Consider the following 25,668-nt stretch of genomic DNA (forward strand, 5'->3'; position numbering starts at 1 on the left):
TGTAATCAAAACACTTGTGTTTTGTCAGTGGTAAAGAAATGCGGGTCTGAATGGCAGTGACATCTCTAGCTGATGGGCTTTTGTCTGCAGGAGTGGAGTAAGTGCCTACACCTCTGGAGGGAGGCGGGAGGGTGTGCCGCTCACTTCTGTTGGAGTTTGTAGCTTGGAGGTCCTCTTGGGTCCTTCACCATTTCAGAAGAGGAACAGCTGTGGTTCCATGCCTTTGTTTTTTCCATCTGTTGCTAGCCAGGAATTTGTGAACATCCTTCTCGGATGTGGATCTTGCTGAGGTTATTCATGTCTCTGTCACCTCCCAGGCTGAAATACTGCAATCCATGCTTGGAGCAAATGTTCATAAGCCTCCAGAGCATTTAGCTGGTGTGTAGAAAGCAGTGGCATACTTCCTGAGTGGGTTTAATCAGCATGGGCTTGATTTTGTCAGATAGCTTCGAGCCCTTTAACTCTGTAATGGATTTGCTGAAAGCTGCAGGTGTGTTGTATCTCTGCAAATCAGGTCTTGGGAACACACTGAGCTCATGTCTGTTACTCTCCTCTGGCTACCTAACTTGTTCCAGATGCTGTTCTAGGCAATAGCAACTAATAAAGGAAAACGCTACTCCAGGCAACGGTAGAATAATGAAGAAAAAATGTTCCAACCCTTGGCCCAGGATTCATATGAATTACAGGAGGACGCTGTGTTCTGTGTAATCTTGTTTTTGCATCTTACCAACACAACAGATGTGAGCTGCAGGATGGCTCTTCTGCCATGAGAAGACAAGCCTGCACCCACATCTCGGATGGGTGGGGGAAACGGAGCGCTCATCCTCTTTGGTGGATGAAGGAGGAGGTTTCTGGTGAGAAAGCCTACCCTGCCTTACAGCATCCAGTCCAGCCTGACGAGCTCTCCTGACTGCGCCAGCTAGCAGCGGGAATACCTGTGTCCCGCTTTCATCAGTAGTCAGGCCTCAGCTCCACCAGCAGCCCCAGTACCCGCACGGCCCTTTGGCAGCGTGTGCTGCTGGCTCCGTGTGCTGACAGGGCTCGGGGCTGGGGGACCCAAAGGGGGTGCCCAGTGTGGGGCAGGGGGAGAACAACGCCGCTGCTTTCACAGGTGGGTTACAACTCAACCAAGCCAGTGATATCACCTGCATCCGAAGAATAAAGTGGCTTCAAACCTTCTTTTGGAGAGAGGGGGGGTTGCTGTCCCACTGAAGAGGCTGCATTTCTGTGCTGGTAGCATGCTGAGCAGCCACGTTCAGATCTAGCCCTCTGTCCAGGACAGTCGTCACAACAGTGACAGCAGTGCAAGCACTGGATCTGATTCTAGGTAGTGCCAGGGGCCAGAGAGCAGTCTTGAGCTCCGATGTGTTTATTTGCCCATGAGAGCATGGGTGGTTCCGCTGATGATGCGAGAGTATCTCTAATAGGTGTCTGCCAGCCGTTCCTCCTCCTCCGGGCAGTCACTTTGCTCATCTCTGAATTCCCATGGCAGCGCATGGCGCACATATCATTAAGTCCTTCCAAGCAATCTCTCTGTGCCTCATACCTAGTAAGATCTCAAACAGGAAGAGATTTCTAGAAATCTCCACCCTGACAGCCAGGAAGGTTGCTTGACCGTGCTGTGGAGGGGCCAGGGGTAGCTTCAAGCGCGGTATGACTGTTCAGTTACCAGTGGGGACATCCTTTAAACCCAGTTACTGAATCCTCAGATGTAATCCATCTGCAACAGCCCTTGTTCCAAGGGGAGCAGAGAAAAAAAGAAGGAATGCAAATCCAGATATTGTATCCAGAGATGCATCTTGCCTGGAAAGCTGATGTCTATAAAAGGCTTACAAGTAGTCTGCTAAAAGTAGTAAACATTAGGAGCCGCATCTTGCAGAGAAACAAGGGGGTTTCGTAGCAGTGGTGTCCTGTAAAGTTTTCAGATTTTTAAAACAGCAGAGAGCTGTTGATGGGCTACCTTTTTTCTTGTTATGAACCTAAAACTACATATGTTATAATGGGCAAAACAGAGACTATCTGAAACAAATCCCCTCATTGCTGCTCTTTAGCTCTAGATTACGGAAATGTATATACAGAATATATATACGGGGAGAAAGCTGCGCCGGAGGGTCAGTTGTGTATTTTCTGTATTTCTCCAGCCCTGCTCCCATCTCTAGTGCTGATCAATTATGACAGCAGCAGCAGACTGCATGTCAGGGCATCTTACGAAGTGAGAAATCGGGGCCGTTGAAGACTAATTCACAGATGTGTGAACCCTGGAATGAAGTGAGAATTAGACTTAAATAATATGTATAGTGTTTTGAACTGAGCCTGGCTTTGGGTCTGTTTTTATTTTATTTTATTTTTTGTTATTGTAACAAGGGGTAGAAAGTGAAACAGTACTGAACTTACTCACAGGAATTCTGAGGGTATGTCCCCAGCACGATGGTTGTCTTGTTCTCTAGGTAGGAATGTGGTTATTTAAAGCAAAACCAATATTGATTCATTCCTCTAATAAGAAGTAATGAAGAATATTTATATGTGTCTATTCACTAGGTTTAGTGAGGACAGAAAATGAAATGCAGCGCTCGGTGGCATTTAGGAACATGGAATTTATGATGTGCTGCAGTTCTTTGTTTATTGTGTATTGTGTTTCACAATACATGGTGGTCTCGGATTTCCATCACTGTACCTTCATGTCTGACGTGCCAAAACATCACTCTGTGGGTTGTCCACAGGCTACATTGGGTTTATGATTTCCTACTTCACCTTTGTAATCCAGAATGTTTTCTCTGTCTTGGTAGACAAACGAGCACATCTTGCAGTAAAAATTTTATATGGGAATTCCTGGAGCAACCGGTACAAAAGCTGGGGCGTGCTATGTAATTAATGATAAGGCTTTGGCTTTGCATTTATGTTGCATTGTGAAAGAAAGACTGAAATCCTTTTTTTTTAATATAAAATATCTAAAATCAAGCATTTATTATTCCTAGATTTGATAAAGCTACTTACCAGCCTACACATGTTTGCACACAGCAGTATCTTCTCATTTAAATTCAATCACAGTCACAAAACAAGCCTGGCTTAGACAAGCTGAAGATATAAACTTCATTTTCATCTCATTAGGCCACCTGGAAGCAACAATCAGTGAGTAGTCTTGACGTCAATGGTCTCTCTACTTCATTAAAATGTTAATTTCATGGCTTTAATTCCCTTTGTAAAACGTGCTGCTGCAGGACACTATATGCAGATTTGTTCTGAAGCTGACAAATCTGCATGACATATTCCTTTTTTAGTGCCTTAGGTTCCTTTGGATTTTTATTTTTAGCAATTCCTATTTTTATAAACTGCTGTGAAAAGATGATCACCACGGCAACCAAAAAGTAAATATTTTCTTAAAACAGCCCTTTGAGAATGTATATACTTAAGAATCAGGAATTCAGGGCATCATGCATTTAGTGGTATTTTGCTCTGCTGTTCCCTTTCTCAGTATTCAAAAATGAGACAGGTATTGTTGCTGGCTGATATTTTCAGACAGTAGATCATGAAGGGAAATCATCGTGGAGTAAATCAGAGGCAGCTATATAGATCAGGTATAGCATCAACATTTTTACTTGAGGTCCTGTTCATGGACCAAAGTGATGGAGCTGTCATTAATTTTAGAATCCTTCCTTGATAATACATACTTCCTCAGCGTTTAGTCATCTTCATTTTGCTTTAGGGGGTACATTTCTGGTTTTACAGCATACTTCAAAATTGTATGTAATAGACTGAGTTCACCCATCGGTAGCAGAAGTTTGTCTTCAGTACAGGAAAACAAGACAACATAATTGTTCATCTCGTCTCTTCCCCTTTTACTGCATACGATTCTTTTTTAAGAGTCTTGAGTGCTTTTGTATGTTTTTCAAAGTGCTATATAGACTCTAACTCTGTTTTATTATGCCTGTGCAATCTATAGATAGATGGAACACGTACTTCTGTTGGGAAGGGTCAAACCAAAGTGTGGGGTCTGGACTCCTCAGGAGCCGTTGCTGATGGAGCCGCCTGGCTCAGGAGTGCTGTGCGTGGCCGGGTGGCTCTGACGGCCGGGTCTGGGCCAGTGACAAGGCTCAGCAACAGGCCCTCCTGCCCTACCCGGGCAGAGGCTGCCACTTCAGGCTCTGTGCAAATCCCACCCGAGCCCCCCCTGGCAGGTGGTACCGAGGCCATTCTGTGAAGGACCTTGGATAATGCACATGCCCAGCCTGATGGTAACCTGCTTGGAGGTGACAAAGACCACAATGGCCCAACCCAGCAAATAAAGGCGGTTTTTTCTCCTAAGCCCTGGACACATCTGAAGATTTCCCTCTGGGGATCCCAGCAGGAATTTCCTGCAGCTAGCCCCTGGCGATTGCTGCTGGTAAGTAACTAACTAGGAACAGGTAGTTAATTTGGCCTCACGCCTGCCCTGGGGCTGCCCGCAGAGCAGATGCCGCTGGATCAGTCTACAGCTGTGTATGTATCTGCTAGTCCTCGTGGAGGTGCATAGCTCACAGAGTGAAATAGAAATGTGCCCTGTAATTGTCACTGAGAAGCAGCCAAAATAGCTTTAAAGATGTGAATACGCTAAAGCTAGCCAGCCTTCCAGCCCTCTGTCACTGCCCTGTTTCGGATTAGGGAAGATAATTTTCCAATGAGTCTAAAAACGCTGGTACCTATTTTGTCACTCTTAGTGTCGAAGGAGAAGTTTTTGGAAAGTCAGTGAAGACAGATGGACAGTAGCCAATTAATTTCCATCTTGGGGCTCTTTATGCAATGTTACTTCATCACAGGCAGTGCCATAACTCAGTGTACTAGTCAATTTAAAATGCCAAAGTGTGCCAGGGTTTTACTCTATGGATAGAATTATTCATCCATGCCTGCAGTTGGTGAGAGGGGAGTGATACTATGACAACTTCCCAGATCACAGACTGATCTAGAAAAATATTCCATTCTGTAACCTGAGACATTAGCTGTTGTTGCAGCAGCGTATTCACTCTTCTGTGCTTTGGTTTGACATCCAGTATTTCTTACAAACTAATCAAAGAATTTGTCACTTTGGTGTGCAGTCCACTTAAACATGAGTCACTACAGGTGTTTGAACAGAAGTTGTCGGTTTGCTGAATGTGTTTTGTGTTCAGCCTTGACATTTGAAAGGGCGTTTCTGTGAGAGAGCAACACAGTTCAACTTGCTGTTGTCAGTTAATAAACTGGTGGCTGTAGGTTGACACGGTTTGGGAGAATAAAAATAAAGAGATCTTACTTTTTTGTTTTGCATTTCTTTTGCCTCAGGTAGTTCCAGCGATATTTGTGCTATGATTGCTTATTGTTTGGCTTATTTACTTGTTTTTAATGCTCTCAGAAGCGGGGCAGATGGAAGAGTTGGTGGGAGTTAGTTTGTGCCACCGTTGCTTAGGGAGAAAATATAGAGAGATGAGTGGTGGACTTTGGGTTTCAGCATTCATCATGCTTTCAATGTGTCAAAAAGTACGGCAAAGCTGCTGAACGTCTCCTTTGCTTGCGTTTGCCCACAGAGAGAAAGGTTTTTACCAGAACTATCTCTTAGAGCTAAACAGTCCTTGAACTCTGCCAGGCTACACTGCATCTTTCTTCACCCCATCATTTATTTGTGAAAGGCCAGCTGGCGTTGGTCTCCATCATCCTGCAGCTCTTGCAAAGTCTAACTGTAGCTGTTCCTCAGATGGGTGGTCATGCTCTGCAGATAAGCTGGAACTCTCTCACCACCTTTGTTGACCTGCCGTGTGAACCGGTGGCAACTTCTTTGTTGCCATGTGTAAGGACAGCCTTTTTCCTTCCTGCTGGGATGGAAAATGGGAGACATCCAATTGCTCCTAGCTGATGAAGACAATGTACTGTACCATGGCAAAGCCTTCCTGTGGGCAGTTCACATTTTTCCACCAGCCCTGGGCCAAGTCTCTTTCCTGACTCATTCCTCCAGAGCAGAGGTGTTGGTGCATTTACTGGTGGTTTAGGAAAGCCCTTTCCCTCCTGGGTGAAACCTCTCCACGGTTGTTTGTGTCCGTAGACCAGATATGTGTGAGAATATCAGTCTTCACCTGAAGCCTGTGCAGATGGTGCCTAGCTTGTTCATAGCCACGGAGGCAAAATGTTGGGACTAGCCAGGCTGGATGTTGACCGTGACGAGCCATGTTATGTATGCAAGCACTTAAAGGAATATATCAAGGTGCTACCGAGCTTTCTGGGGTGTGGTACTGATGTGTGTGTTTCCAGTCTCTGTTTGCTGTTCCTGTCCACCTTGGGATCTCCCAGTGGAGGAAGCTGTGGAGCGAGAACTACGCGGTGCCTTTTGTGCTCCGAGCATAGGCGTGGGGAGCAATGCGCAGAGACATCGGTCAGGTGCTCTGGAGGGAGAGCGCTTCTGACCTCACGTGTGTTAGATATAGCAACGTGCGTGTATGGAAAACATAGCTCAAAAGGATTTTCTGCTGTGACAAAGAGCTTCTCCCCTTAATTAAGCATTGTCCTCTCAACGCACTGTGTGAAATTTAGGGGATTTCATTTTTCCCAAGTTAAAATACTTAAGGAAAACAATTGTGTGCTGACAACAATAGGCTTTTTAACTTGCAGGCCATTTCTTTCTATAATTCCCATGAAATAAATTGAGCTGCCTAAGCTGATTTTATTCGTTGTGGTTTAGTTATGTACATATTCATATTGGTGTCAAAAAGCAATGTTAAAAACATTAGGAATGACTGCTCTCAGAGCTGTCTAGCACACAGTGCCAACAGAGTTAAATATTCCGCCGGAGTTCAGAGATAGAAGTTTATAGCCAATATTTTCAGGAAACCAATTTTAGACTTCTGTTCAGAGGCCTGTACAGCAAGGATTTACATTTTTCTCATCTGTGACTTTAGCTGCCAGCATGGGATTGCCTTCTGAACTGTTTAAAGTCCACAGCAGCCCCCAGCTTTAACGTGAGGGCACAGCGCATGGATTGTGAGCCTTGTCCTGGTCTTACTCACCTTGAGCAGAGCGACCCGTTCAGCTCGGTGTCGGACCAGCGTGTGCTGGGATAAGTGGTCTCTCTCAGCCTTGTTCTTGCAATACTGAGACCAGATCTGCAGATGAACCACTGGCCTGCAGCTGACTCTCTTGCTGTTCTTGAGGTAGGAATTCGGTTTTTATCTCTCAGGCTGGCAGAACAACAGCATCGTACACGTGGAAGTACAAGATGGATGCCTGGAATTCAGCTTCCATCTGGGCACAGGAATGACAGTTCAGGCACTCTCAGCAGCCTTTGCTCATTTTCATTCAAAGGATTGACTTTACTATCATTTTTCTAAGCATCCCTATGAACAGCGGTAGTTGGAACAAAACCATTAGCAAATCAGTTTATTTCCAGAGACAGATCTTTTTGCTGCTGCGCATGTAAAATTCCTGCAATCCCTCATTCATCTGCAGGGCCATGATGCTGTGTTTTCACAGATCCTATGGTATGTAGCATCCCTTTCTCTTTTCCGTGGCACTGTCCTGACAGCTTCTGTTGGTACGGTCACTCTCACATCACCAATTAAACATAACTGAGCTGGAGCTAAGGGCATTGATGGGCGCTTCCAGCAGCCATCGTCGGAGGAAATTCATCTGCTCCTAAACCTCCTTGTGTCTGTTTTCTGCAGGACACTGCAGGGTAGAGAGGCAGCCCCTTTCCATGGTTCACTTTTCCTAGCGCTTTCCCAGTGAAGGGAAGAAATGCTGATTGCATTGACGCTGCAGAAGTGTGGTGCAGGAAAAACAGTGCATGTCCTTCACCTTGGCTGGAGCGAATGAGGGGGGAGCGGCCAGCCCGCTTTGCTAGGTGCCGTCAGGATGCAGTCAGGAGGATGTTTGGGTTTATGGTAAGAACAGCTTGAGCAGCTTTTTGGGTTTTATTTAGGAAAAAATGAGGAGACTCTCAGTTATGTGCCATGGGCCATACCTTCTTAAAGAAGTGCATCCTCACCAAGAGTGGGCAGTCATACCCACAGTGGGAAGGGCTGGGGGGTTGTGCTGGTTGCTCTCCATGCCGGCCCTCCTTCCATAGCAGCTGCGAGGGTGCATGTGCTACATGAGGTTTCTCTGCATGAGGAGGATCCACACACCATCAGGCCCTTCAGCTTTATGGCTCCTTTCCCCCGGAGGAGCTCCACCAAGTAGCTGCAGTAGGGTTTGGGTCTGATCCCATGTTGTTAGGGAGGAAAGGAACTATATCATCATTATCCTTTTTAGATATTTTAACCACAGCCTGTGGAGGGATGGCAGTGCTTTATCTGACAAATATGTCACTGTCTTTCATCAACTGATTATAATCATCTTGGAAGTTCCAGTGTGTCTGTTTTTCCCTCTTCTTTTTTACTATTGTGTTTTGTTTAACTTTCCCTAATGAGCCCAGTGAAAAGCAATTGTTCTAAATAAATCATGTGCGCTACAAAGCAGTATATCACAATTATGTTTCCATTATACTTTAATTAGGCATTGCATTATTAAATTGATGTCTTTGGCTTCTTCCAGGTCTCAGACTAATCCTGAAACAAATTCCTCTTTGTGGATAAATATTAGTCAGTTGTAATTAAAGAGTATTCACTGGAGTTGCAGCTTTTCATTAAATCCCTTTCTGATTAAGATGGTTTCCCCAAGTACTGGGCTGATTAAGTTTAATAAGATTTGTCCACTTGTGTGTATCATGGTCTGGTGGAAACTGTTTTAGCACCAAGGGGATTAGGAACAATAAGTTTGTATCTTGGTGCAGGCAGTCACGGGTCTCAATGCCCGTTATGCACAGCCCTGTATGCTCTTGTGTCAAGGGGCTCTATGGTTTGCATAGAGGAAAAACCCCAAACCATGGAAATTGAATTAGTAGTGTTAGAGTTGAATATCAAAGGGCTGAGTTACATCTAGAGGGTTACAGTAAAAACCAGAAGATTAAAGTATGTTAGAAGCTCTGTTTTGTTGACTATTTCATGACTAGGGCTTTGCTCTTTAATTGAAACCCGAGTGCTTTTCTGATTTCAGACTGTAGATGTAAATATGACTGAGCTGCGAATTCAGATAATAAAACAGATGTTCCTGACAGAACCTCTAATGGCAAAGTATGAAATATTTTCAGAGCAAAATCCTTGCCCTGGGTTTAAAACAAGGTGGAGCAAAAGTATGATGTGGCTTTTTTAGTAATATATTTATCAGAGGGAAGCTATAAGCCTCACAATTTTCTGTATGCTGAAATCATGCCTCCTTGTCAGGCTGCTGGTGTGGTTCTGCATTCCTCTTGCTTTGTACACAGAATGAAAACAAACCGCTGTGACCAAGAATGGCAATAGCACAAATCAGCGAGGCATGAAACGCGAGAGATTGGCTCAGGGTGGCTGCGGAAGCACTCCATCCAAATATTTGAGGTGGTTGCTAGCAGGTGTTTTATCAACATCTAGTTCATGCTCTATTTTTGGTGCAGCGTACATTTTCATCTGGTGTTTTGGTTTGGGCCCTATTTGGAATACTGAATCTCTCAAAAGTTTGACTGTGTTTGCAGTTTCTTCTCACGCATCCCCATACGATGGTACTGGGTGCGTCATCTAGCCCATCTTTTTGTCCTGTGAGGAGTCCGAATTCCAGATTGCTCTTCCTGGAGCTGCTGAAGGCTGCGTTAACCAGGAGTGATGCCTGGGACAGTTGGAAGAGGGCAGGGCTGTAAACAGTGTCAGGTCACTAAGCAGGTGAAGAGTACTCTCTAGCGGTTGACTTTGGGTAGTGATAAGGACAGATAGCAAAGTGCACAAAATTAACGTAAGGTTTACTCGTCTGTAGCCATTAACAAAAAAGAAGGAAAGGAGAGTAAGGTGAAGAAAGGAAGCTGAACTTTACACCTGAATTCTAGAAAGCAATAGATGTAATGCACTAGAAGCCAAGGATAAAATCTCTTTTCTTTAATAATAATAACTTATTTACTTATTGCTACCGTTGCAATACAGTACTGGATGCTGTTATACTATTCATAGCACCATCCTTCCATGGGCATGAAATAAGGGCTGGCAGAAAGTGAGAAGTCCACAGTGTTTCTGAGATGGTGCACCTTGATCTCCCGATTACCGAGCGAGAACTGCCACAACTGCTTCCTTTTGAATATCTGTGGTGAATTATTTTTTTCTGCTCTTCACAGTGCCTCCCACTGGTTTTGTAGTGACTTCACAAAAGACGAAGAGAAAGCAAGTTGCGTGATCAGTCTGCAGGTTGGCTAGGGTCTAATGTTTGCCTAAGACAATGAGAAAATGATTAAAAACTATGAGAAAATTATGAGAAGATTTCCTACCCTACATACTGGCAAATCCTAGAACTATTGAAAAAAAAAAAGAGATTTATTTGGAAAGAGTATAAGCAATGGTTGTGGAAGAACTGGGGAAAATGGGTAACATTAATAGAATGAACAGGGAGATTAGGAAGGGTAATCCATTTAATGCTTGTATTTTAATTGGGATCCTGAAAGCTAGCACATGCTTTTGTGCTATAGCATGGCAGTTCATGCAAAGTGCTTACTCCTTACATCTTTAAAAATGTAGCACTTTTCCAAAAATCCTAGGGTTTAAGCCACCTATGTTGTTTACCTAGCAGGAACATCCTGCAATGTTGTGCATCATTGCTGTGACAGTTGTGTGTGTAAACTGTTGCAAGGTGGTTTGCTTTACTGTTAACTCAGTAGGACCAGTCAGAAATGACAGTGGAAATTGCAGATGGAACAGCAGGACTGGCTTACCTCGAGCAGTGCGGGGTTTGCTGCTGTAGAGATTGACGCTTAATTCCATCTGCATTGGAGAGAGATTGTTCATCCAGGCAGAGGGCAAAGAAATGTACAGGGGTGAATTACTTCTCTTTCAAATTCCCAGTGATTTTAAATGCCCAACAAGTAACACAGGAACTAGGTGGATACTCTACTCTTATCTTTAATATCACAATCTCTGTGTGTCTGCATGTGTATGATTTAGTTTAAGGGTATTTGATGTCTTATTTTTGCTTAATTGTCATGATACTTAGCCTTCTAGCAATGCTTGGATGACTAGTTTAGCTTTCTTTTTAAAAATCATAATAAATCAGCCATTTCCTAAACTACGTACATGTGCCTGTCTAGCAAGACATCTTATCATGACAAGGTAGACTATGTGATGCTTTTTAAAATTATTTCACTCCAGTATAGTAAATTATCTTCATTTCAAGCATAATTGTGATTCTTGTCTGAGTTTGTTGACTGTTTGCCAGGAAATTCTTGTTGGGGCTTAGTGGAGTTGGAGAGTTGCATACTAGTGCATCTCTGTTACATGAAATAGGATTTTTCTGTAAGAAAAAAGTAGCGATGTACTATAAGCCTAGAAAAAACCTGTTTTCTCCTTCCTAACATGTAATATAGCTATGAAAACCAAATCCTATATGTGTGTGTAGAGCAGACTTGAAGTATGGGAGGCCAGGAGAGAGCAGATATGCTGGGGGGCGGGGGGGAATAAACATGGCATTTTTGTTATCTGGATTTGATAAATATAGTTTGGGAATGATAAAGTGGTGAGTCAGTTATGCCTGGTCATCCCTAGCAACTGAAAATAACTTGTTATTCCAACCCTTTTATCCCTTCGCTCCCTCCTCTCCACATATTTTTGTGTTTTATTTATAGCTCTGACCAGCTTTTGCTTTGCAATTTGTAAAATAACCCTTCGGAGCCAGGGAGGGAAGGCCGAAGGGCAGCAGCCTCTGGGCGGGCTTGTTGATGGAGCCACTGGGTTGACGTGTTCCCCGTCGGGAGGGGATGGGACCCCCTCTCCCCTGCACCCCCCTCCCTTGCCTACTCGGAGATTCCTCTTTTAGACGAGCAGACTGGGCTGCTGAAGGCGTTGGTCAGGTTGTGCTGACAGCAGTACCCGGGAGCCCGGTGCGGTGGTTCAGCCGAGCTGGCTGTGGCTTTGCCTGCAGCTGGGTCGGAGCAGCCGTGTCCTGGGAGGTGGCAAGGTAGAGCTGTGTCTGTAAAACCTTCGTGGAGGTTGTAAGCTGTTCTGAAACGCATGAAATCCAGCACCACAACCCATACTTGTGTTTATCCCGTAAAGCATAGCTGTACGAACAGTGCCTGCAGTAATTATGAGCTAAATCTTCTGCACTTCACTTTGGTTCGACACGTGCCTAAGTATTTTTGTACAGTTTAATCCACAAAATAAGATTTTTTGCACAGTTTAGCACTCGGTGTATCTTAACTTGCAGACCAGGGTAATATATTTCTTGATCTGCTCTTAGCTTTCCCGGCTTTCCCACATTCTCATACCATAACTGAACTACGCCATGTCTTCCTTCTTGTCTTAGCTCTGCTTTGGTTCGGAGAGGAGGAAGGGAGCTGGCAGGTGTTTCTGCTGAAGAAAAGAGCATCCCTTGCATGCCGATAGAAAAGAGGGGAGATCTGTCTCTGCTGCCCCAGTTGGATATATAAACCAATATAAACATTGGTTTATAGTCCTGCAAAGAATCGTTCGATCTGTAAGAGGCATTTAAGTCGACTAGATTTTATTGGCATTAAAAGGTCAGTGTAGTGATGCTGATTTGCAAAAAAAACCCAAAAATTGCAGGGGATAAATTATTGTTTGCTTAACTGCAGTCCTCATTTATTGGCTTATGGAGAGGGTGAGGGCAGAGATACGTTAAAGTAACAAATGTGAAGCCAGTTAGCAGACAGCAGCCTGGGGTGGGAGAATCGCAGGCTCTGTCACAGGTGAAAGTGGAAAACTCTCCCACAGCTTGTTTGTGTGCCCTGACTCAACTGGGGATCAACAGCCTTTCGTGGATGTGGTGCCAGGCTCTGTTCCCCTCGCCTGGAAGAAACGTCCCAGAAGCTGAGGAGCGGGACCTGCCGGCCACCCCGTCCCCTTTCAGCAGTGCCTGATCCCTGTGGAGATGGCTGCCCACCTCGGTAGCGGAGGCTCCGTGGGCTTGGTGTTGGGGAACGGTGGGGTTTGCGTCTCAGCCCTGCTACGTGTCGCTTCAGATCCTACCCAAGTGTCCTCCTGGCATGCTCGCCGTGGCTTGTGGGCTCCGTTGCCTTCCAGGATATGGCAAAGGGCTTTATAATGATTAATAAGCAGGGCTAAATACCAGCTCTGACAGCGGTGCTGTAGCTACAAGAAAGGACATAGTCTTTGGAGGCATAAAACCAAAAAACAAGTGGGGATGTTAGTACTAAATGTCTATGTATTAACTTGATGAGGCTGTTTTGGAAAGTTCTACCTGGCTCCAGCACCCACACTGTGTAAAATATTTCTAAAAATATTAGAAGAGACTTAGAGCTACAAGAGGGATTTGAGCTTTTAAAAACACACTTCGTATTGAGATTTCAGAAGCTTGATAGGTTTTGCTCGTTCAGGAGCAACATAGGATCAGACCGACACTTACCTGCATAACCACAGACAGCTCTTTAATTTATCTGAGTTATGTGGTCAGGAAGTAAAAGTATAAAAGTAATGTGTACACACACACCCCCCTGATTAATTAGAGGAATTGCCTATCTCACATTAAAAGCTTTAAGGCAATGCAGGATATCTGTCTTAAAACATCCCATGGCAAAACTGAAAGCATTCTGCATAAGCTCCTGTGGCCTGTGTTATTCAGAAGATCAGATTAGATGATGATAACATTCCTGTCTGGTCTTAAAATAATTAAACAAGGTATTTGCAGAGATTTCAAAGCAAATCCTGCCCCCACAACAACTTCAGTTAGTTTTACACATTAATGAGATGTGTCATCAGGCTGCAAAACTGTGTGATTTTAACGTGTTTTAAAAAAGAATTAAGTACATGTAATGATTGCTGATAGCTACCAGGATGTCCTTGATCTTACTACCAACCGGGATGGAGGTACCTGGCGGGGGATCCCAGTATCCCTCTGCTCCTGTGTGCAGCACCCAGAGCACATTTCCTTCCTGCTGGGGAGCAGAAAGCAGCCAGGGCTGCCCCTTCCCCAGGCTCCAGCCCTCAAGGACAAGAGGTGTAGTTTCTCTAACACCTTGGTGTGGACAGGTGGAAGGTCTTCCTCTCTCCTTGTGTCACAATGCCTGTGGAAAATCAGTATAGCTAGGGGAAGAATTGGTATGCAGGATTGCTCTTCTCTGTTAATCAAGGCCAGCATTATCATTCTGTCTTTTTTTGTTTGCTTATTTGATTGCTACACTTACCCAAAAAAGATTTCCAATAACTACTGAGTTGAAAGTGATTTAGATTAACCCTGGCTGACACCGCTGCTTTAAAGAGGGCTGCCTGAAGTTCTAAATCTTCACAAGGATGATACTTCCCAGGAGGGGCTTTAAATCCTTGAAGCTACTCCCTCTTGATACTGTGTTCTCAAAGAAAAACTACTCAAATCTCAGGAGCCAAGACAGTAATATTTCCCAGTGAGCAGTTTTGGGTGGCTTTTATTTTAATGTCCAAAACCGTGTCTTTGTTTCAAAACTAACGTACAATACTCAGATACTGTGAAGCATCACTAGTTTTGACCTAGTGGTTTCCATCTCTGCTTCAGTTATGTTGCTGATTAGTTTATGGAAATGTGAAGCATCCTTCTGTTGAGTTTCCTAAGGGAATGCTTGCAAGGTTGAGGATACTAAGGGGTGGGGGTTGGGCGGAGCTACAGCCAGCGTTTTATGGAAGCCTGAAAACTGTGGAAGCATCTGGAGCTGCGTGATGAAGGGACAGGTCTGCTGCTTTGCAGGAGAAAGCAGTTATAGCTGTATTGTGGTGGGAGGTGGAATGGACAAGGGCCTCACATATTGGTCCCACTTTTCACAGAACAGCTTATTTTAAGGTGATCACAAATATTTTGTTACGAGAGCATCTCAATATACCTCTCGCCATTCTGGCTCAATAACTCATTGGCACGTGGTTCTGTGATGTACTGTGGTTAAGAATAGCATCTTCTCTGCTGGATCAATGCAGGGGAAGAGACTGTATAATCTCCTTGTAAGATTTAAAGTAGCGTCAATGATAACTAAAGTAGGACAAATTACAGCTGCTGAGATCCTTGCTAGGTATGGAAATGGGTAGTAGCCACCACTGTTAATGCCAAGGAGACTCGGCTGCCTGTCCCATTCCAGGCTGCTGAGAGTCGGAGCAGTTCATTACATGAATTTACCTGGGGACCATCCAATTTTTGGCTCACTGATGGTCATTTTGGCTTGAAGAGCTTCTGTTCTGAATCATCATTTTGGCCCTCAAGGCGCTGCTTATATAGATCCTTTTGTCTTGCAGTGAGCTTGCTCAGCATTGCTCAGTCTCCCGGCTGTGAGCAAGTGTCCTTGTCATTGACGTGAATCATAACTGAGGAACAAGCAGTGCTTGAGCTCCCGAGTGATGCTTGTAGCAGAGGGGATGCATCCTTCCAGCTAGCCCACTTATTTGGGGCTGTGCTGTGGGGCTGAGCATCACTTCTGGCAGTTTTCACCAATTGCAACTGTTCTCTTTGCGAACGTGTTTGAAAGAAGCTGCAAGTAGTTTAATCCTGCCTTTTACATTCAGGTTGAGGTTTTTCCGCGTGGAATTAAAATACCGTGCTGACACGGTATCGTGGAACACACACACAATTGAAAGTAGTTTTCAGTTTACCTGTGACTTCATTATTTTGTACCTAGTAAGAGGCCCTTGGCTGTGAGGTTTTGTAATAGGTGGTGAGATGAAAGGTAAGTCTGCGCGCATGCGAAGGACAGGCAGGGAAAACCCAGATGGAGAAGCAGAGCCCCTGCCCCAGCTGCTCCGAGGGTGTCACGGGGAAGCCATCGGCCTGTGGGCCAGGGGTGACACCCATCAGCAAGTCAGGGGGAGAGGCTGCCGTCCATCCCCTCACTGGCTGAGGAGCGTTGCTGCTTGCAGGCCTCTGGGACTCGATACCAGGTGCCCAAGAGGAACGTTTGAGGATTGTGCAAAATTTATGATGGGATATTTAGAGGAGGAACCAAAAGTGGGGAAAGGGATGGTTCAGGGTGGTTTGGGAAGAACAAGTTTGGGGAAGTAGAGGAATAAGGAGTAAAAAGGGCTGGTCCCATGTAATGGGGCTGGTCAGTGCTCTTACCTGGCTCCGTCTGCCCCATCTTCTCATTAATCCCCATTTCTAATTGTTTTCCTGGGTGAGAGGACCCTGTGGGTGTGCATATAGAGGTCCAGGTGCCAGAAACTGGAGACGGGAGGGTCCGTGTCCGTTGTGTGGGTGCATATGTCAGTGTGCAGTCACTAGCGACTATCAAGCAGGACTAGTGGGCAAGTAGGGTAAAAGGCTTGGGAGCTGGGTGCCAAAGTGGCCATAAGTCTTGGTCAGATGGTCACAATTCGGCTGCTGGAGGGACTGCAAGGTCCAAGCTGGTGGCTGAGAAGCCTGTGAGGTCTGGGGTCAGCTGGGACCAGTTTGTATGTTTGTCTGTCTCTGCACGAGGCAGCTGGAGAAGAGGGGATCCGAAGGGCAGCTGCTGGGTGGCCCGGAGTGTCTAAGGCCAGTTGCTAGAGGGACTGCCAGTGTGTGCAAGAGGTGCGTACCAGCCGCAGCAGAGGGGCTGTGGCCCCAGGGACTCACGTGTCCAGGTGCCAGCACCTGGAAGGACCAAGAACCCAGGACCAGCTGCAGCATAGGCTGTCTGCGCCAGTTGCTGGAGGGATCCGTAGCCTGTATGTAATATATATCGATATAATTCCCACTGACATCCTAATCAACCAGCGAGTGGGACATGATGAGGCCGTTCTGGTGGCTCGAGTGCCGTGGGGTTTGTGCACGTTGGCCCATGGCTGCCCATCTGTATCACACGTGTGTGTTGGAGCTGTGTGCTCAGGCTCACCCCTAGCTGGGGCGGGCTGCTGCAGCAAGCCCTCCTCTGCTGGGCTACCAGATGCTGCAACTTCTAACGTAGAATAAAAATTGTGATGGAACAGCTGGTGCAGTGAAGGAAGACGTCTTCCTTTTTCCTTGGAAATGTTTGTTTGGTTTTTTTTAAGAAGGTATCTCTCTGATGCTGTTGTCTCGGTCCTGAGCCTGGTAAGTTCTTCCTCGGACAGCTCTTGAGCGCAGTGCCCAAAGCAACCAGCTGTGCATTGTAATGGCTTGAAGTAATGTCATGTGTCAACAGAGCCTGAAAGATAAATAACTTTGATTGGAGCACAGAAAGGTTAAAAAGAAGAACAACAGTGCTTTTGAGGCATTTTGTCATCCCAAAACGGAGGCTGCCACGTGGATTAATCATCTGCATGTTATGCAGTTTATAGCAGCTTAGCAATAATTACAAATAAACTTTATGTTCACTCCTGAGCGCTGTAGTAAGCTTTCCTTTTCTGAGGTGCTTTTGTAAAGACAGGGTATTGTTCGTGGGTATAAAGGATACGTAGTTCTACTGCTGCGGGAGGAAGGTCATGGGGCTGTAAAGCTACTGAAACCCGTGTTGCTTCGTCCTGAAGAGCTGGGCTACCTGCCTGACATTGTAGGCTTAAGGACAGTTTCTTAAGTTAATTAGATCTCAGATGCATAGCTATGAACATTATTTGATTGCCTCTGTCCTTCATTCTTTCCCTAGTATGATGTGGATACGTGCAGGATAAAGATCCCTCAGATGTGGTTTGTCCACCATCAGCTTCTCTGAACTGTGAACAAATACGCTTGCTTGCTTCATTTTTTGACCCACTGGAGAAGTAGAACGATGCAGCTTCCCTTAGGGCAATTTCTTCTTAAAACGTGCAAAGCAGTTTTTTTAAGCAGATCTTTAAATTCAGGTGGAAAAAAAAAACCCTCTAAAATCAGTGACTGCCCTGTGTCTTCACTTAGGATCGCTTTCTTTGCTGGTTGACTGGCACCTTGCTATTGCTCTGAAACACGTGCTGTTAGATGTTGATCTCTAGACGGCAGACAGCACGCTGAACTTCAGAGGGAAACAGACAGTAAAGATGCTGGAGTCAAGAACGCAGGTTCAAAACTGCCTGGTTAAACCTAGGCTAAGTGAGTTTTGTCCCTGCTCATGAAAGTTCTACCTTCATCTGCTGCGGTAACTTCTTTTCAGCAGATTAGCTTGTAGCATGTTTGGCAGTGATGCATCGACCCTGTCCATATTAAAAGATGCCGTTGATAAATCAGCGGAGAATACACAGAACCTTTTTGTTCAAGTGTGCAGGGTGGATCCCGCAGCTTTACTGCATGTAACGCTAGCAGGGCGTGCTTCTTTCAGCAGCTGTAGAAAACTGAAGCTGGTCCTTTCCACAGGCTTGCCTTGCTGGGGAATTAAAGCTTCAGGCAGCCGTTTGAGGGAAGGTTTTGAATATGTATGACCCAAACAAGGGGCCTGTTGAGAAGGGCTCTAATCTTTTTGCACATGAAACCTGGTGTTCTGGTCTTCTCTCTTTCTGATGTTTCTGTGCTTTCAGATATGCTAAATCTACCTTTGAAGTTTCATTTCTTCTTGTGTAAAATACGCTTTAATAGATGAACCTTGCAGCTGGGAATTAGGAGATAGATACTGGTTCAAGTTGGACACGCTGAGCGGGTCAAGTAATCGTCCTTTGCCTCAGTTTCCCCATGTGTAATGCAGAAAGAATGATGTCCACCTCCTGTATGCAGCTCTTTGAGATTTGTTCTGGGTAACGAATTTAGAAGCCACAATGCAGCGTAGACTTTCTACAGTCTGGCATGAAGCCCTGCTGGTAGGTATCTGCCTGGGGGTGCTGCAAATCCATATGGATGGGAGTAGAGGCTACCCTGTTCCTGGTCAGGAATTCACAGGTAGAAATATATCTGCGTGTTGAGATCAGACCAGCTGTGTGGGTGCAGGGAGTCCTGCCCAGTCCTGCCAGTCCCACTTGCACAGTCAGAAAACCTGTGTCTTAGGCAAATCTGATGATTTATTGTCTGTCATCTGTATGCCAGTGGTCCTTATGTGTAAAGCCTTGCTTTTTCAAGAATATTTGCATATAATGGCAGACTGACTGTTTAGCTGCAAAGACACAAATGACTGTAGGATGGGTGAGAAACTCATGTAGCCCAAACCAGTTTTCATAGAAGGCTTTTTTCATACAAGGATCTCAGGGGACTGAACTTTTCTGGCCTCCTTCTTGAGGTGAAGTGTGTAGGTTTTATGTGCTGCTAGGACCTGGGGAGCTATGGAGGATCAGGAGGAAGACAGGCTGTAAGAGCTGGGTATCTCTTAGAGGCGTGTAGCAGCCCTTCCCCTGGCTGGGCCAGGAACTAGGGGATGTCTGGTCTGTAGGAGGACTGTAGTTCCTTTGATGGCAGAAGTATTTGGAGTAGGGGGTGGAAAAATGCGAGCTGTTCTCAAAATAAGAATGCTTTGTGCTAAGGTGCAGCGGGCTGGCCAGCCTTTCCCTTTGCAGGGGCTGGGTTTCTAGGACACGTCCAATTTTAGCATCCCTTGGAAGGAGATCTGAAAGGTTTTACCTGTGCAGAAGAGAGTGATGCTCTGCTTAGATGGGATGTGATCCCATAGCTAGACAAAAGCTGGAGTACTGAGTTTTGCTCTGATCGCCTCTGAGGAGCCATATATAGCTCTTTAAAAACCCAAGTAACCTACCACGAAACTGTCCGAGAAAGAGCGTTGTAAGACAGCACAGTTATAAAAGACTCTGAAAAGCTGAATACGGTTTTCCCCCCTCTTACGGTATTTGGAGTTGAACTTTAGATGCATCATTTTGAACGTGGCCTTTTAAAGTAGCTTTCTATTCTGTCCTTGTCATTTTTAGAGCTGTAAAGGAAAGCCAAAATGCCAGGGAAGGGAAGCAAATGAAAAGGGGGAGCAGGGCTAAAGACTAGGTTTTGATCATCTTTGCAAGAAGTGACGTCAGCTGTGAGAACGAAGGGCTTCAGTCGCTGCGACTGGAGACAGCTTTTAGTCTCTGATTCTATTTTGCCCTGAGCCAGCCAGCCAAATAAAAACAGCGGGATAAATCACTGCTGGCAGAACTTAACAGTTATGCAACATCCAGTGCACCGTGTGCCTATTTTTAGATCGGTTTTACACTAGCAGAATTTACTTTATGAAATCGAAAAAGAATGTCTGGTCAGAGGCCGGGGGATAAAGAGGGTATTTGGGAAGTGCAAAATGTAAAAAACGCTTAGTACAAAGATGTGTTAGCAAACCCCACTTTGGCAGTATTGAAATCCTTTCGAGAGTGTTGGATCAACCAGGCATGGGAATGAAGAGTAGAGGGGGTTTCAGTATTCCCTTGAATTTCTAATCTGTGGTTGCTTTTTAAATGGTTAACTATACTCGCTTTACCCAAATGGCTAGCTAACGTGTGGTTTACTTAAAGCTGGCCTTCTCCACCATTTGTGTTGTACTTTGTCTTCACCAGATGTGGAGCGCGGTAGGGAGCAGCTTCGCCTCCTGGCAGGCCCGGCTGGTCAGGTTTGGGGGAATTGTGCTGACTGGAGTGCTCTGCAAAGCTGGCTGAGCTACAGAGGTGCTCCTCATCCTTTGTGAGATACCCTAGATTTAATGAGCCTCTGATATTTAGCTGCTATATGTTTCACATATGTTTTCTCAATCTTCAGTGGGTTAGGATTGTGTGTGATTTCATTAGTTAAAAGCATTCAGCTTGCAGCACAGGTATGAATAACTGAAGATTAGTCTCAGGTACTGTGCTCTTTATCCAAGACAAGATGTGCATCTTCTCTCCTTTAAATTTTACTTTATCCTTTTACTCCCTGTTGTGATTCTAGGTTAGTTTGAACTGTGTATAATTCTGTTCCCAAAGTTTTTTTGCTCAGATTCAGAACAGATAATAATTGGGAAAAGTTTGACCTTTCACAGCCTTTAGAGATTCTAGGAGATAAACCATTTGCTGCATAGCTAACATGTCTTTGGGATCTCTGCCACAGGTTGGACGGTTTTTAATCACAGCTTGGAGCAAATTAGCATTCTGATGATTGCATGATCTGTATTGATCTTTTTTCCCCAAACTATTTGTTCTAGGTGACAATCTTGATGCTATCCATGACATAACTGTGGCATACCCCCAAAACATTCCTCAGACAGAGAAGCACCTTCTGAATGGCAACTTCCCTAAGGAGATTCACTTCCACGTCCAGAGATATCCCATAGAGACAGTGCCCACTTCCAAGGAGGAGCTGCAGCTTTGGTGCCGGAAGCGTTGGGAAGAGAAAGAGGAGAGACTCCGACACTTCTACGAAGGTGGAAAATGCTTCAGTGCAACAGGGCAAAGCATTATTCCTCCGTGTAAATCCGAGCTCAGGGTCCTCACGGTTAAGTGCATCTCGCTCCTGTATTGGACAGTGTTCCCACTGGGTATGCTGGTGCTGCTGTACCTGTACAGCTTTGTGCAGTGGTATTTTGCAGCCATGATCATCTTTTTTGTCGTGCAGCAAAAGATATTTGGTGGGCTGGAACTAATTGAACTCGCTTGTCATCGATATTTTAAAAAGCAACAGAAATTCCATAACACGAAAATAAAAAACAATTAGTTCTGGGGTAAAGAAAGATGTAAAAATGGGTGATTTTGAGATGTCCTGCAAATTTTATGCACAGGGAAGAATTTTTGCATGAGAATTGTCTTTTATTATTGCCATTGTTAGACATTTGCACTCGATTCTGTGAAGAGAAAGAAAAATGTTAGTTATTGCTACACGTGAAAGTGGTAGTTTTTATCTCTGAATGTAATTTCAACATTGCCTCTGCAAGCAGCTAGCAACTGCATTCTGCTGTAATTAAGAAACAAATTGCTGGATTACTGAACAATCGTAAGGATGATAATAATTGTGACATGCACTGAACTTTCATGCAGAAACCCAAACTGTCCAGCTAAAGGAGACAGAGGTATGATTTCTGTACAATCGCATTGTCATAAGGGAAGCACCGGATTTGGACAGCTGGTAAGTTTAACGATGTTTTGATGGTAGGTGGAAGTTGGAGGAGAAGTTGTTCCGTTGTTTTTTTTCTATTTCAAATATTCAAACTTATATTTTTGCATAATCTTTTCCAAACACTACTGAACCTACCACTATTCAATTGTTCTGACTTGGTCACTCAGAAGGATTTTAAACCTTGCAGTCTTGTGTTTTAGTACAGAAAACAGTGCTGGCTCTGCCTCCAAATAATCTGAACTGATTATTCAATAGACCTGTGCAGCTAAGTTTGGATTTTTCACTGTTTCCATACTGTTTTGCTGTCCCTCTTAGCTGTGGGAGACTTGTTCCTCCTGTAGTATACAGAGCTGCAGGATAGGGGAGCTAATTTTTTGTTGGTTTATTGGTATTTTTTCTCCTAGAGGCAAAACCAAGTGTCTGTCCCTTGAGTAGCTGGCAAATGTTTTTCAAAACGTTTTCCTTGTAGACATTATTTGCTTGAAAACATTTAATTTTCAGAGTAGGCGAAATATCTTTTTTTAAGCATGTATTTTGGTTTTCACTTTGCTTCCTAAGTCATTTAAAGTGTCCGTAGACTGCTTGTTCTGCACGTGTCAGCCAGACCCGCTGAAATGCCCCTGATGCAGTGGTTGTCTCCTTATAGGTGCAAGAGATGGGTTTCAGACTTCTCACAGCACAGGGAAACCGAGCTACATCTTCCCTTTGCAATATTGTCTTTGATTGCCTGCTGGCATCATTACTTTTCCAACTTTTGGGGGTTCTTTGGGGTCCCATTATAATACTTCCCCTTATTTTCATGACATTCAGAAAATCTGAAGGTTTAAACTCAGACAAGGCACTTGCAAGTGCATTCCTTGTCATATATAACAAAAGTCATGTTCACGCTCACATGGTTAAAGACATAAACACTGGATCAACACTTCCGAGACACCAGGCTGGGTTTGGTTTTCAACCTCAAAAAAACGTTAGGTCGCTTGATGAACTGTACTGCTGCAGACCTTTCATGACTTACTGAGTATTTGTTTATCGCACGAAGGCGTGTCTGAGCGGAACAGAGGTGGCCTGACGCCATGCGTTGAGTGGCATTGCCATGAAATGGGAAAGTATAGAATGCAAAATTTATCTTGTACTGTGTTGAGTATCTCAAGCGTTGGGTCAGCATGGTAGACACATCTGTTTTCTTCTAAATTACAGTAGTAAACATGTTGTATCAAAGGCCATTTTTTGAATGAATCACCAGCTTCTAGTCAACCTTGCAAGGTGACAAGTATTTTTTAATCTGTGCTTATAACTAGTTGTTTATTACGTGGAAAGTACTTGAAGCCATCTGTTTTACTCTAATTTTTTAAACCCCTTTTTTCTTAAAACCGAATAAAACTAGGTTTATATTTAGGGTTATGTTTCTTAATGATTTTTTCGTATTTATATTTGAGTACCTGATGTCTGACAGCTGGTGTTTCATTGTCACGAGTGGAAGGATCCTTTCTGCCCTATGAGGACTTTTTAAAACGTGATTCTGTGATACCAAAGGCATGGCTGCACCTTAACTCGACATCGCCTGGTTTTTCTTTGCCTGATATTCCTTTGGTGCGATTCCCTGCACATCCCAGGTAGCTCACCGCAAGGGAAAACCAAAAAACCTCCTTTATGGTTAATGCAGAGGAGAGCTAAAAGGCAGTTTCTAGTCTGTCCTGAGCCGTGGCTGTGCTTTCACACCGGGAGTAGCCATGGCCAGCCCACTCCAATCGCCTTAATATAGAGTGTTCAGGAATCGCTTTGGAGGACAGGTTATCGATGTTGGTGACATAAGTACCAGCTTCGCTTTTCTCAGTCGCTCAGAGAACTTTGTGGTGCCCTCAGATGTATCAGAAGCGTCAGTGTGAGTCTTGGTCATGGAGCGGTGAGAGATTTAACTTCTGTGTGATCAGAGTTGGGCTCTGAAAATCGTATGCAATCCATCGCTGACCCTTACGAGGGGTTTTCTCCCAGCTGGAGTCAAACACGTAACCTACTGTAATGTGGTAAACATCCTGCAAATCTGTAATTCAGCCTCCTCTCTCATGTATTTGGATCAAAGAGAAAGAATAATCTTGTCAGCTGCTCATGTCGCATTTGCAGTGCCTGGCTCCGTGGCGTGGGGCAGCACGTGGGAAGTGAAGAATCCTCCTCTCACCGGGAAGGGTCTCGGCTTTCTGACTGACGCAAATTTTCAGATTATGTGCAACATTTTCCAGCTCAATTAGAAATGCAAGGCGGGGTGTGTGTGTGTGTGTGTGTGGTGTGTAAACTTTGAATAACAAGGAAAAGCTTTGTGGATGTAGAAGCTTCTGTTTAAAAAGTGGCTAAGGAACTGTAGGAAGATCTTTTTGTGAATGGTTTTTTTTCTCTCTTTGGTCAAATTGTAGCCTTTTACTCAGAAGGTACTAATACACAGATTTTTTTGGTGACTGTTTTGTCCTCACCCTGTTTCCCTATTCAAAGTACACACCAAGATGGCATGTAGGAACATGGGTCGGTGGTGAACTTGGCAGTGGTAGGTTTACAGTTGGACTCTGTGATCTTAAAGGTCTTTTCCACCCTAAATGATTCTATGATTTTGTGCTGGGTAAATCACTTGGAAGGGTTTTCAGTGCTGTTAGGTTAAAGGTGCTAGTACTCCAGGAATCACGTACCCCTGTCTCATGGGATGCATATTGGCACGAGACTCAGCTCATTCGTTAGCACGTTTGCCATGGCTCCCCTTCCCTCGCGGTCCCAGCAGCCGCACTGCTCGGCAGCGACTGCTCCGTCTGCGGGACCTGCAGGTCTTCCTAGGTCTGGCGTAAAGTTATTTGAGATCCGTGACGTGCTTTAAGGATCCTCCTCTCGTTTGCTCAGTGAAATGTTTCCTCATCAGCGTCAGGGTTTTCATTCTCTCTGCTCGGAACAGAAGGCTGAAATCCTGCCATCTGTGTTTGTCATCAAGGTCAGCTGGGTAGCAGGGTGTCAGCCCAAGACATATCTCTCTTGGCTTCAAAGCTGCAAGGCCCGAAGCTGGTCTGTAAGGTGTTGTCTTAATCATATGAAATGTAGTTCCTAGTTTTGCGCATTGCATCGGTCTGTTGTTTAAAAAAAAAGATCTGTGTTTTTATAACTTGGTTTTATATGTACACTGTGTGAAACACCAGGATACTACAAACCTACAGAAAGCCTTAGTTTTCAGAGTTCACTATTATCTTAGAACGTTTTAACCATTTACCAGTGACTTTACAGCAACAATAAAGACCTGAAGCATTGCATGTGTTCCATTTTGCCTTTTTTTTTTTTAATTATTTTTTTTTTTTTTTTCTCCTGGGCATGCATTCTGTGTGCTGCCCTAAGGAGCAAACCTTGTCTTCGGTGCCCTGCTGCCTGCTTGGGGCAGCCCGGTGCCCGCTCAGGTGCCGGACCCGTGGTTCCGGGCTGTTGGGGTGATGCAGCTCCCTTCTTGCCGTGGGAGGCTGGAGGGGGGTGGCTGGTCGTACCCTCGCGTCTAGCCTCTTCATGTAGAGGGATGTGGAAACCTTTTGAACATGCAAGAGGTGCAGCTGAACCTTGGCCTTGCTTTGCTGCTTAACCTGTATTGCTTAAGAACCAGCTGTGGCTTGACAGTGAGGCAGTGCTGCCTAGGTAAGTCCTCCTCTCCTCTTCAGCTGTGTCCTGTTACCACCCATGTAATTATTTTTGCCGCTGTGCTCCTAGTTACCTGATGGGGAATAGCCTTGCAGTGACTGCAGCAGCCCTAGCGAAACCCCCGCGTTT

The 25,668-nt window shown here is 44.8% G+C and overlaps 1 protein-coding gene across 5 annotated transcripts in view; it reads left to right on the forward strand.

The window, feature by feature from the left end:
* The window catches only part of LCLAT1 (lysocardiolipin acyltransferase 1), a 117,041-nt gene extending 91,878 nt beyond the window's left edge, over nt 1-25,163 (forward strand). For all 5 annotated transcript variants that reach the window (XM_056357083.1, XM_056357082.1, XM_056357084.1 and 2 more), the window contains one exon: nt 20,978-25,163. In XM_056357083.1, coding sequence (XP_056213058.1) covers nt 20,978-21,486 — 509 coding nt within the window. In that variant the 3' untranslated portion in view covers nt 21,487-25,163. The remainder of the gene's footprint in view (nt 1-20,977) is intronic.
* The last annotated feature ends 505 nt before the right edge of the window (nt 25,164-25,668 follow it).

This window comes from Falco biarmicus, chromosome 12 (assembly GCF_023638135.1).
Source record: "Falco biarmicus isolate bFalBia1 chromosome 12, bFalBia1.pri, whole genome shotgun sequence".
In the NCBI taxonomy this organism is placed as follows: Eukaryota; Metazoa; Chordata; class Aves; order Falconiformes; family Falconidae; genus Falco; species Falco biarmicus.